Source organism: Thunnus thynnus, chromosome 7 (genome assembly GCF_963924715.1).
Source record: "Thunnus thynnus chromosome 7, fThuThy2.1, whole genome shotgun sequence".
Taxonomy (NCBI): Eukaryota; Metazoa; Chordata; class Actinopteri; order Scombriformes; family Scombridae; genus Thunnus; species Thunnus thynnus.
In genome coordinates this window covers 7,936,518-7,948,969 of record NC_089523.1, presented here as the reverse complement: position 1 = coordinate 7,948,969, position 12,452 = coordinate 7,936,518, and the positions used below count along the sequence as shown (strand labels likewise).

Genomic DNA, 12,452 nt, shown 5'->3' with positions numbered 1-12,452 from the left:
TTGCTTTTATCTCCTCTGCTTTTATTTGGGCTCACTGCTGCTGATTGGGCCTCACAATCCCTGGTGGGATAAAGTAGACAGGCACACATGTGGATACAGCCACACACACACATGAAACACATTGAAGTTACATTTTATCTGTGTGTGTGCTACGGTAATGTGTGTGCATCTCTGCTGCTTGCCTTTGTATTTGTGCATGTGTGTGTACGTGTTGTGTCTGTGTGTGTGTGTGTGTGTGTGTGTGTGTGTGTGTGTGTGTGTGTGCGTGCTTGGAGGCCCCAAGGAGTGAATCAGCAGGTCCTGACGCATGTGAGTGAGTTGGGGCTGCCCACTGGCCTGCCTGCGTGGAGGAAAAAACTCCATCAATGATTAAACGCCTGTGGCCATGTTTCAGAACCCGCCTGCAACCATAGACACGCCATCGCCGACCATGGGAGGGAGGGAGGGGAGGATGAGGACAGTGAAAGAGAGAGACGGAGAATGAAAGGAGTGAGCTAATGAGCAAAATAAAAAGGATAAGCCAGGTTGAAAAAAATGAGAGACTGAAGAAAGAAAGATGGCACAAGTCAGGCGGTTCTTTTTTCTTTTTCTTCCTCTTTACCCCCTCATTATCCTCACCTCTCCTCCTGTCCCTCCTTTTCCTCTTCCTCTCTAAAATCTTTACCTGCTCTCCTCTGCTTTTCTTTTTTTCGAACCTCCATACCTCCCCTCCTCTACCTGATCCTCCTCTCCTCTCCCTCCCCTCCTCTCCTCTTCCAATTACCAGGAGGAGTATGAGCAGAACCGCACACTTCACAGCTTTCAAGTGTTGGAGAGAGATCCTCCTGGGAATTATCCAGCAAGAGATGAATCCTCAAATGCTCCTCAGCCCCCCCCCCCACCCCCACCCCCCCACCCCCTTCTCCCTCAACACCTACCCTTCTCCATCCTTCCCCCCTTTCTGCTTATGATTTCTGCCCCCCCCCCCATTCTCTCCTTTCCTCCTCCGTGCAGCTCCTTCGTTACCTTGCGTTGTTATTTCGCTCTCTCGTCTCTTCTCACTTTTAGCAAAATAACTGTATATTCCTACATTTCTTATTTTATGAATATATTACTATTAAAAATAATATATTCAGGGACTTGATAATGGTAGTTATTCTTTTTAAAAAAACACCACATAGATGCTGTGTCAGTTTATTTAGCTGAAGACGTAGGAGAATGATCTCAACTCATAAAGGGACACTTGATCCTTTGGTTTTGACGGAATAATTAGAGGATATAGTACATGGTTTCACGAAGACAAGGTTCACTGGACAGCGACGGTCACTCTCTATTTGAACTGTTAAAGCATATCTATTTAAATTAGACTTTTCATATTGAGTCTGAAGTTCACATTGTGGTTTTAGATACAAATCTTCATTCTCAAAGACCATTCACAAGTCATTTTCTTCAATCAATTAAGATTCTGAAAACGCTTTCACCTCTGAAACAACTGGCATTATCTCAACCTTTTGACAGAATAATTTATTTGAGGAAGATATGACTGATTATGTGACTAATGGCGACCTGATAAGATTTCTTACAGTGTGTAATTTTTTTTTTTTTAAAAAGTAGCAAGACAATAAGAGCTACAGTATTAGAAAAAAAAATCTTTCCTTCCTTTTCCTTCTGGCAAAATTTTACAGTCGCTAGCATTCTCCCTCATTTTCTTCTTCCAGTCTTTCCCCGTCTCGCTAACTCCCAATCTCTCCTCTTCTTCTTCTTCTTCCTCCTTTTCCTCTCTCTCCTCCATCTCTCTCCAAGACTCTGACCTGGAACCAATACTACCAGCCTGACTCTGGCTGGTCGATAATCTCATCCTCTGGCTGGCCGCAGTAGAAGCCTCATCAACTTAGCGCTTCCATCCGAGTGAATTACCCCTGCCTCCACACACACACACACACACACACACACACACACACACACACACACACACACACACACACACACACATACACATGCACACACATACACACACACACACAAATAGGCCTACCTGTTGACATTCTTGACTTTGTATTCCACCTCACATTTTATTCATTTTCTCATCTCTTTTCTTCTCTATTTGGCCCCTTTTCTATCTGTATGTTTGCCTTAATTTGACAGCAGATAAAACATATTAAACAAAAATTTGCCTGAACTGATTTTATGTGCTTTCTGTAAGCTTCTATTCTATTCTGCTCTTTTCTGTCACGTGGATACAGTACAGAAAAACTCATCCATTAACAAAGAAACACAAGTTGCCATGGTTACCAACATCACAAAAATACAAACTTGGTTAATCAAGGCTGAGGTTTAGATGGGAATTCACAGTTCATGGTTGAGTGTGAATGTTTTCACTTTCAGAGTGCATCTATTCTTTGCAATTACAGAAGGCAACAAACACTCCAGCATTGCAGGTGTAGGATGGGGGAAAAAGGGTGAGGAGGAGGAGGAGGAGGAAGAGGAAGAAGAAGAAGAGAATGAGGAGGAGGCAGGGAAGGATTTCAAGAAGGGATGAAGCAAAGGGGGAAACTGAAACAGAGAGAAACAGAGAGAAGAGGACGAGGAAGAGGAGGAAAATGAGGAAACACAAAGGGGTGAGAAGGAAAGGAGGCGGAAAAAAAAGTGGCTCCCGTTGTATCGGAGCAGTGGTGTGTGAAAACACACACTCTGCACTCCTGTCGCCTCGCTGCTTAATGAGGAGAGCCTCTCAGGAGTAGCGCACGCACACTCACTCACACACACACACACACGATTTACAACCAAGCCTTTGCATAATAACTTTTGCTGTCCAGTTTCAGTCCCATCCCCCACTTGCTCTCTTTAATATGATGAATGAGAGTCCCTGTGCCCCTTGTCCAGCCACACACACACACACACACACACACACACACACACACACACACACATACACACACACACATAATTACAATTAATAATTAGGATATTATATATATTTTTATCAAGATAGACGAGGATAAACAATTGTACATGTCAAGCACAAATCAAAAGCACATACATGTACATTCAGACACAGAAGCTGAAAAGCTCAAGGAGACATCTTCAGGTTTTCTATGCAGACAAGGAGGCAGAGATGCAGTCAGATGGAAACCGTCAGTCACAGATGAAAAGTCACTGCCTTCCTTTCTCTCTCCATCTTCCTCCCCTCACTCTTTTCTCCCATCCTCTTCCTCTCTCTTCCTTCTTTGCACTTTCATGCGTTCTCATTATTGCTGCTGCTCTTTCTGCCTCTGATTCGATCTCTTCTGTGTGCTTCATTTTTTTCCCCCTTCCCTTTTCCTTATTTGGTCTCTCTATCTATTTTTCCCCCCTCTGCTTTACTCTCAAAGAGGAAATTGGAATTCTTTCCTGCAATCCATCTGTTGTCACACTAATGCCTGCACCAGTGCCATGCTCTGTTCTTCCTCTGCTTTTCCCCATTTCTGCTCCTTTTCCTCCCTGCAACCACCAAACCTACCCCACCCCTCACCCTGATACACAAAAACACACACACACGTACTACTTTCACTCATGTCCAGTCAGCAGGTTGCGTAACTCCCAGTGCATTGTGGGTCTGGATGCATGCATTTGTGTGTGTGTGTGTGTGTGTGTGTAATGTGAGCTTGTGTGCAGAGATGACATTGCAAAGTAAAGAGGACAGAGGCAGTTTTGGTGCATAATAAAACTTGATCTATGGCTGCTTTGTAATCACACTGACCCGCAGAAACAGAGACACACACACACACAATCCTTCAGGCTCTGCAGTCTGCAGATATGTGCACATTCGGTGAATACACATACATGCAAATAAATCTCACGTGCACACACAGACACACTAACTCCTCCATAAATCATGCATGTGAAGGAATCGCACATAGACACAAATACACACATCCTACTGTCTGTGCGTATGCTTTGCACACATGTGCTCACATTTGCACACACTTAAAAAGAACCACTTAGCCAGTACGGGCTTGTGTCCCTGTCGATGAAGAGTTAAAATGCAAATTATTAATCCTATTTTGTTCCAGGGAGAGCTGGCTGAGAATGTGACTGTGAAATCCTGTTTGAATTGTGCCCAACCTCACATGGTCTACTATACTGCGTGTCAGCCCTGACTGTCATGTGGAGAAGTCAAAATTGACCAGCCAGGCTGAAACAAAACATAAGTATATAAAGGAGTTTTACAAAAAGACATTTTCAGTGGAAATTCACATTGGATTCGTCCCCATCTTTGGTACTATGTGCTCTTTGCTGTGGTTTCTGTAGGTGGTGCCCTTTTCTTTGTGTGCTGGTGGCTATCGCTGCTCATGCTAACCACCTAAAACAAACCTGAATTGTAAAAGGCACATTTTTTGTGCACTAAAGAATTTCCCCACGGCAATAACACTATAATATCAGTGTTAAGATTAAAAGCTGCTAAAGTTTTTATTACTTTGGTGGGTTAAATCACTATTGCATTACTTCGGTTAGTCTATGGTTATTGATATTATAGCAGAAATCATTCATGAACACTGCGTGAATGAACATGTTGCATTATTGATTCTTATTTCCTCCTCTCTTCAGTGTTTTACAGTTACAGTTTACATTCAGTCATAGAAACAGACAAACAGACAACAAGCAGACAGCTAGAGATGGATGCTGGGTGAGGGTGGATTTGGGTGGTGGTGGTGGTGGTGGTGGTGTGGGGAGGGTTGTTAGACTGTGGTGGTGTGGGGGCTTATCCAAACATGGCCAAGACAACTGAGGAACCACAAAACAACCAGCCAGCAAGCCACAGCACCACATCTTAAGACAGAATACCAAATGAAGCAGACTCCAGTATTACCCTGCCTTCACCACTCCAAATGTCTGGGGGAATCTATATGATGAATCATGAAGAGATTTTTTTTTCTGTTTTTTTCCCTCAGTCTATATAACTCTCAGCTTCTCGCTCTGCTTCTCTCTTTGTCTGTTTTCTCTCTCTCTTTCTCTCACTTCCCATTCTTTGTTATTTTTAATGAACTCCTCTGTGCCCCCTCCGCTCCTCTCTCCACTCCTATACTTCAACTTCTTCCATTCTTCACCTTTTTTTCCTCTGTCTTCTCTTCCATTCTCCCTCCTTCCATCCCTCCCTTTCTGTTCTCTCCATCCATACTTCTCCTCCATCCCTCCCTCCCTTACCGTCTCTCTCTTTTCAATGTACATAACAGTGTACTCTTTAGGAGGGAGCCCTGGCGGTATCTATGGCAACCAGATTGCTAGGCAACAGCCGTTTCCCTTCCTTTCCTGCGCCGTGCAGCAGCGGCAACAATCAACCAATCCAAAGCTGAGGAAGAATGCCGGTGTACGTGAAAAGTTCAGAGCACATCCAGGCGGCATTACTGCCTGTTTACACCTGTACTAGTTTAACATGCAGAAATATTACATACATACATGTCTTGGCATCAGAGAACAGGAAATTAAAACTGAATATGTGTCCTAAGAGGGAAACATAATCGGCCTGAAAAATATTATTTAAAGCGACAGGAAGGAACATCGGGAAAGTTTTTACTGTAAATATGAGACACACAGCCAGTTTTACAGGTGTTGCTGTGCGTAGGCACACAAAGACACATAGATGCAGGCACACATATGTTCATTTACATACAATTACACCTCCGCACACGCCACTGAAGCCCAGTGGAGAGACTCATTAAACATAAGAGTTTTGGGCAAACTTTGGCATCCTCCATTCTTCAGATCTCATCATTGATGATTACATTTTACAGCAAAGATGATGCTCCAAATCATCAAATCATCAGAATTGTACTGAAACATTGAGGACATTCAGAACAAAGGGTGACTTCCATTTAACAATTTATCACACTGACTAAATAACAACACATCACACATTAAGTCACAACTCATTGCGCTACTTTGTCCCCAGAAATCATAGTCAGAATTCGGGAAGTTTTGGTGGCAAACAGCATTAGATGCAGAGACTTAGCAGCTTACAAGACTCAGTGAAGTGACAAAGACTTGAGTCCCAGCAGAGAGACACATCTGGATCTGCCCGGTGACACCGCTATAAATGGCAATGTAACAGCTAAAGCAATAAACACAACAGCACCTTCGCTGTTATTAGGAAGAGAAAGGCAGATAGAAAGGTAGATGCAGAGGAAAAAAACAACAAGCAGTGTTGCACATATGGAGTGACAACAGACACAGAGTGAGGAGTGGCCATTTTAGGTATTCAGTGTTGTTTTATATTGATGTTGGTTGATCAAAATTCGTCCTTCACTCCTCTGTCTGCAGACAGCAGGAGGAGGCCATTTTGAGACAAAAGGCAAAAAAACTGGAGGGGGAAAAAAAAAAACAACCAACAATGGTGAGTAGGAACAGAGGGACGCTGACCTTCAAAGGGCTCAATTACATGTCACACATACACACACATACACACACGTACACACTCAAAGTTGGGCATGATTGCCCATACAGCACATTCACACGACTCAGTGGCACACAGAAGCACAGACACACCAAAAGAAACATGTGTGTGCACGCGTGTGTGCTGTGTGCATTTTCAAACAAACACACACACACACACACACACACACAGAGAGAGCGGCGTCCCTGCTGCTCCACACCGTAGGACCGTCTGTCCGTCCAGATAAAGTGGCCTCTGAATCTCAGTTCTGATTTGAGAGGGGGGATTTAATGACAACTATCCTCCCTCCCTCCCCCTCTCTGCATCTCTATTTCTCTCTCTCTGCCTCTCTCTCTCTTTCTCTCATTAATTCACAGTTGCTGTTTCTCAGTCTGAGTCTGTGTTCATCCTGCAATCTATTGATCTTATTCCTGCTATTTCACTATTTCACTCTACTTTCTCTCTTTCTCATCTACCTCCTTCCATCTCTTTCTCTCTCTCCGTTACCAACAAAACCAATTTTCAGGTGGACACTGCAGGGCCGACCTCTAAAGTAAACATCCCCCTTATTCATTCACTTCTCCTCAGCCTCCTCCTCTCCGCCTTCTACCTCCACCCCTCCCACCATCACATCAGTGCCAACAGAGCCCCCCCTCGCACCCCACAACCTATTCTCCTTCCCTCCCTCCACCTTCAGCCACCTCTACTCCTGTTTGGGGGAAAATAAGTAGAAGAAGAGTAAAATATATATATATAGTATGTGGTGCAGTCTTGAATTTTAATGGTGCTGCTGATTTTGAGTAAACACTTTATTGGCTGGGGTCTATATATACGAGGAGGTTTAGTGGTGGTGGTTGATTTTGGTGGTGGTGGTGATCCGGGGGAGTGAAGACATCAAACAAAGAAATAAATGAAAAGAAAACCCAAAGCTCGATGATAGATGAAGCAAAATAAGCAGAGAATGGAGAGCGGGGAGGCAGAGAGGGAGGAGAGAGGAGGAGGTTAAGTGAGGATGAAGAAGAGGAGCGCAGAGGAAAACAGTGAAAGATGGACAAAGAGAAAGAGAGGGAAGGAAAATGTCATCTCCTGGTGGAATAATCTGTCATTTATCAAAATAGGTAGCGAGCGGAGGTGCAGGAAAGACAGACTTTTCTAGTTTTGGTGATTAGTTTCTGTGTGTTTTGTGTTGTGGATGCTGCATACATTCATACATACTATAGCGTCTAGACAGCTTTTGGAGCCTGAATATAGTATGAATTATGCATGCAGAGTTGCTCTCATTTGGGGGAGCCATATTAATATTATTACATATGTGGCAATATACCGAAGGGTGGTGGAGTCTCTTCCATGACACCCAGCAGATTGGGAAAGCTATAATGGCACGTACGCACACACATTAACGCATCCACACTCACATGTATGTACACACTCACAGAGCCTTGCAAATGCATGTGCACTTGCACGCGCACACAAATACACACATACAGTGCAACCAAAAAGGCTAAGCTTCCTTTTTCATTTCAGCAGAGAAGATTGCATTTTCTGAGGCCGTGTGTGTGTGTGTGTGTGTGTGTGTGTGTGTGTGTGTGTGTGTGTGTGTGTGTGCTGTGTGTGATTACTGACTGTTTGGGAGGGAGTGATGGGGGATATTAAACGATTCAAATGCTGTCTCTCTTGCTCTCCTCCACTGGAGAGACCTAAGACTGCAGAATGGCCACACACACAAACACACACACACACACACACACATACACACATATACTGGGCCAGTCTGTTCTGTCAGACAGGCCAATTTAAAAACACACACTGCCAATTAACTGAGATGCAGCATAGTTTCAGTGTGGACATTGTTGCAGTGCAGCATACACAGATAAGGTGGATATGTGTGTTTTTGTGTGTTTATCTGTGTTCTATTCTGAGCCAATTGCTTGTTTTAAGACTGGGAGGAACAAAGGACGTGAATGAATCGTCTGCACTCCCTTTTCAAATGCCCACAGCCATTTCTCTTGGTGTTTTGAGTGTGAACAACTGTAGCCATTTTACTGACGATTACTGACCAAAATGCAGTCTCCCGCAGGATAAATGCATTCTATTGTCCTTAAAAGAAGTGCTCAAAAGCAAACAAAACACACAGACAGAAGACAACAATGAGCAAAACCACATGCTGATAGAAAACTGGCCCTGAGGGTGAAAATAAATAGCCACAAAGAAACAAAGACAGTAGCACTGTGGTTAGTGTGGATGCTGCCGCTGACAGAGTGGAGGTTTGAGGTCTGATTCATGACCTGTTCATAGAAACCTAAATATTTGCTTGACTTGTTGTTCTCTGGCATTTATTGCTCTCTTATACCACCTGTGTTACCTTTAGCAGAATGTTTGTAGCCCTGCGCTATCTGCAGTCTCAGGTTTTCCTACGATCCACAGTGCTGCTATGCATACGCCACGATTTAATGATTTTTACTGCACTGGTGATCTTTGGACAATCTTGCTGTACTGTTTAATTGCCTGTACAAATTTAAGTCCCTCCAGGTTTTGCAACAGGCCGCTTTACAGCTTCAGGAAGTCTGCCAATACTCAATAACTCTCATACTTACTTCCAGTAGTTCATCTTATTGAATATAAGCCAAAGGTCCCATAGGGAATGATGCGGCAGGAGGTGAAATCCACACTGATATTCAATGTGAGTAAATGCACATGAGTCAGATGTACATGAGACATGTTTCATGAAGGGCATTATGACTTGTCAAACACAGGTGTAAGTAATAACTAGTATAATGAACATATTCTATTAAATTGCTCCATGCAGTGCCACAACCTGGTTTGTACATGCTGGTTTATTGGAGAACCTAAATGGAACAGAGCCATCATTAATCTTATTTACACCTGTGCTGTTGATGCTACAAGTCAAAATGTTTGCTGTGAGCAAAGAGGAGGGAAACTTGTTTGAACATGTTTAAAGTCCCCCCCCCCCTCCACTCAAAAGAGTTTGACATTAAAAGGCTGTTTTTACATTCGTCTGCCAAAAAGCATTGGCCTTAAATCTGAGTTTAAGGGGGCGGGCCTACAAGCAAGATTTGTGACATTACAACTAATTTGGAGCCAGACGTGGTCCAGTAAGCAACTTAAACAAGTGCGATGTGGAAACTTGAAGCCTTCAGAGCACCAACACTGAGAATGGAGTTTTCAGTGAAGTAGGAGACATCTTGCGCCCAGCAGTAAAACTTTTGAAATGAAAAAATGTGCATATTCAGAAATCCTGAATTTCTCAGTGAGGGAGAAGGAGGAAATGTCTTTTTAAGGATCTGAATGCGGTAACTGAACCTTTTTTGTGAAAAAACTATATTACACAAATTATTCTTCAAAGCAGAGTATTTTTAGACATCTAAAAAAATGTCTGGAGGGGATCTTTAATGTCTATAAAATGAGGGCTTTGCAGATTAAACTCTTCCTTCACAAGGCGATGACACTTCATGTGGGCCTTCAGACCTGCAAAACCCTGGATTACATTCAATGACAATGTTTTGTTTTTTTTTTGTTAATTACTAACATTTTTAAAGTTCTCGTTTTCTTCAATATTTGTAAATATTTTCAGTTAATGAAGAGGTAAACAAAATTGCAGATCTGTGGCGGGACATGAACCAGCATTCCACCTCTCTAGTTCACACTACACTGGACATAATATTGTGAGGTGCAGAATCAAATATGGACATAATTCATTGGATACTGGGCTGTTGTCTTCATGCAAAATCTATACTGAATGGTGTGCTCCTTATGACAACAACAGTGATCCTCTGTGCTAATTATTTATTGTTGTGACAAAGTAAAATGCATGATGTCTTGCATCCATCCAAATCTTAGGTGAGTTAGTGGAAATACTTGCTATTTGACAGTCTACAATATGCCTCTTCATAACAAAAACATCTGGGTTCCTGCCGTTCTGCATCTACATACATGTCTACACTGTCTGGAAAGAAGTGCTGGAGGCATTAGCCAGCGATGCCGTGTGTCTTCATTATAACTACCTCATGGTACCAGCACATTAATGGATACTCATTAAGCCATTAAAAGCTGCAGCCATACTGTGTGCATACAGAAGAAGCTAAAATGTAAATGTAAAATGTGTTGGAGAGAGTAAGACTGGTGTTGATGAGTTTTGATTGAAGAGGTGTTTGTTCTCTCTATGAGTTGAGGTGTCTTTGCAGCAGCTGTGTAAGGAGTGTGGAGCGTTACATTAACTCTGATAGGTGTTGACTGACTGAGTTTACCTTTACACTGTCAAAATAAGACCAAAAACTGATTGTTTAACTGTAATGTGAAGTCAGTATTTTATTCTGTATTATACTTGCTACATATGTAAATAGTTACCTCAGCCCTTTTTTGTGCATTATTATCACCATTCACTGTTGGCAGGCAGCGTATTCTGCGTTCAAACTGACTGTCTAACACAAGACGTGACTTCAGTCCTGCACAGCGGACCAGACAGTGAAGCGTTAAATGCTACGAAAAAAAGGTAAAATTACCCTCAGGCCAAATTAGCCTTGGGGCAACAATGCAAATGTTGCGGCACCATATGCAACCGTCAAGAGAACTGGAGTCACATATTCTGGCTATTGACATGTCAAACAACAGATGAAAGTGTGACAATGCACCTTTCCATCAGATCAAAAACTGACTAACCCTTGTTTGTCCCCATTCATGAGAGTGCTTTCACAGATTAATCTCCTGTAGCTTCAAACAATAGAAGTACACTTGCATTATGTCAGTAACTAACTGAGCTTCTATTTTCTCTTTCTCTTGTTCTTTTTAGGCTTTTAAATGTTATTTAAACATCAATAGCATCAAATAAAATTCCCAGTTATAACTGACGCGTCAGTTCCAGCCAGCGTGATCCTTTGGTTAACCCCCCAGGTCAGGAGTTGAGTCGAGAGGCCAGGTCAGATGACTTCCGGTGACCTGTTTTGATCAGCTGCAACCCTGACAAGGGAATCCGAGAGAGCTGAAGAAATCAGCTAAACCCAGTGCTCCGCTGGGAGAAATCTTATCTCTCATCCACACAAGTGCACACTTTGGATTTGGCTCGGTCAGCAGTCAGCACTGTAGCTATCTATGATGCTGCAAGAGGAACTCCAGGACGATCAATAGTTCTTGATAATATTCTGATTATTAAGGATTGTGGGAATGGCCATGAAATTGCTAAACCTAAACCACATATTAGTCCTGTAAGTGTAAAACACTCCACATGGAAGATGATGAATGACAGGACAAAAAAACAAAAAAAACAACGTAAATCAATTTAATATTCAGGCAGCACACTCACGCTTGTGGTTGTTCTTGCGCTGGAAGGGTAGCGTGTGTCGCTCTGAGTCTTCTTCACCCTCCTCATCTGCCAGGTGTGTGTGAGTGTAATGGTAACTCAGCCCTGGGCGGTTCTTATAGCGCTTTCCACAGACTGGAACACACACACACACACAGGGAGAGTATAAGTGTAAGAATAAAAGTGTACGGGAGAAACAGGAATAAAGAAACAATGTGGCAATGCTCACTGTCACAGACGTAAGGCTTGTCTCTGTCTTCAATGGCGGGTGGCTCTTGTCGCTTCCTCATGCCCCCGACACCGTAGGCCTGCAGAACACACACACACACACACACACACACACACACGAACACACAAACTTGTGAGAACTCAGACTGCAGCACGACAGTCACATGCAAAACCACACATGTAAGATACACAGGGAAAGTTTGATCTTCCACTCTTGTCTTTGCAAGTCTATACACGCGCGTACACAATAAAAAGACTTCACGCATCTACACACACACACACACGTTTGCATTCTAATCATCTGTTCTCAGTGTAAAAGCTCCACTTCCAGCAGGAGGGGGCTGATGACACCTAGCAGGGGAGCAACAGCTCCAATTAGCAACCCTGGTGTCTGCGTGTCAGTGTGTCAGCGTTTGTCTGTGTGTGCGTGTGTGTGTGATGATTTTTAAAATACATTGTTAACACTTGATTATCTTCCCATAGGATGCCCAAAAAGAAAGAGATAAAAAACATCTGATCTAA

General features: G+C 42.9%; 1 protein-coding gene across 1 annotated transcript in view; it reads right to left on the bottom strand.

Moving 5' to 3' along the window:
- The window catches only part of dpf1 (double PHD fingers 1), a 50,428-nt gene that overhangs the window by 14,854 nt on the left and 23,122 nt on the right, over nucleotides 1-12,452 (bottom strand). Inside the window, exons 7-8 of the mRNA XM_067594096.1 lie at nucleotides 11,932-12,010; nucleotides 11,706-11,837 (exon numbers count right to left, since the gene is read on the bottom strand). Of these exons, the coding sequence (XP_067450197.1) occupies nucleotides 11,706-11,837; nucleotides 11,932-12,010 (211 nt within the window). The remainder of the gene's footprint in view (nucleotides 1-11,705; nucleotides 11,838-11,931; nucleotides 12,011-12,452) is intronic.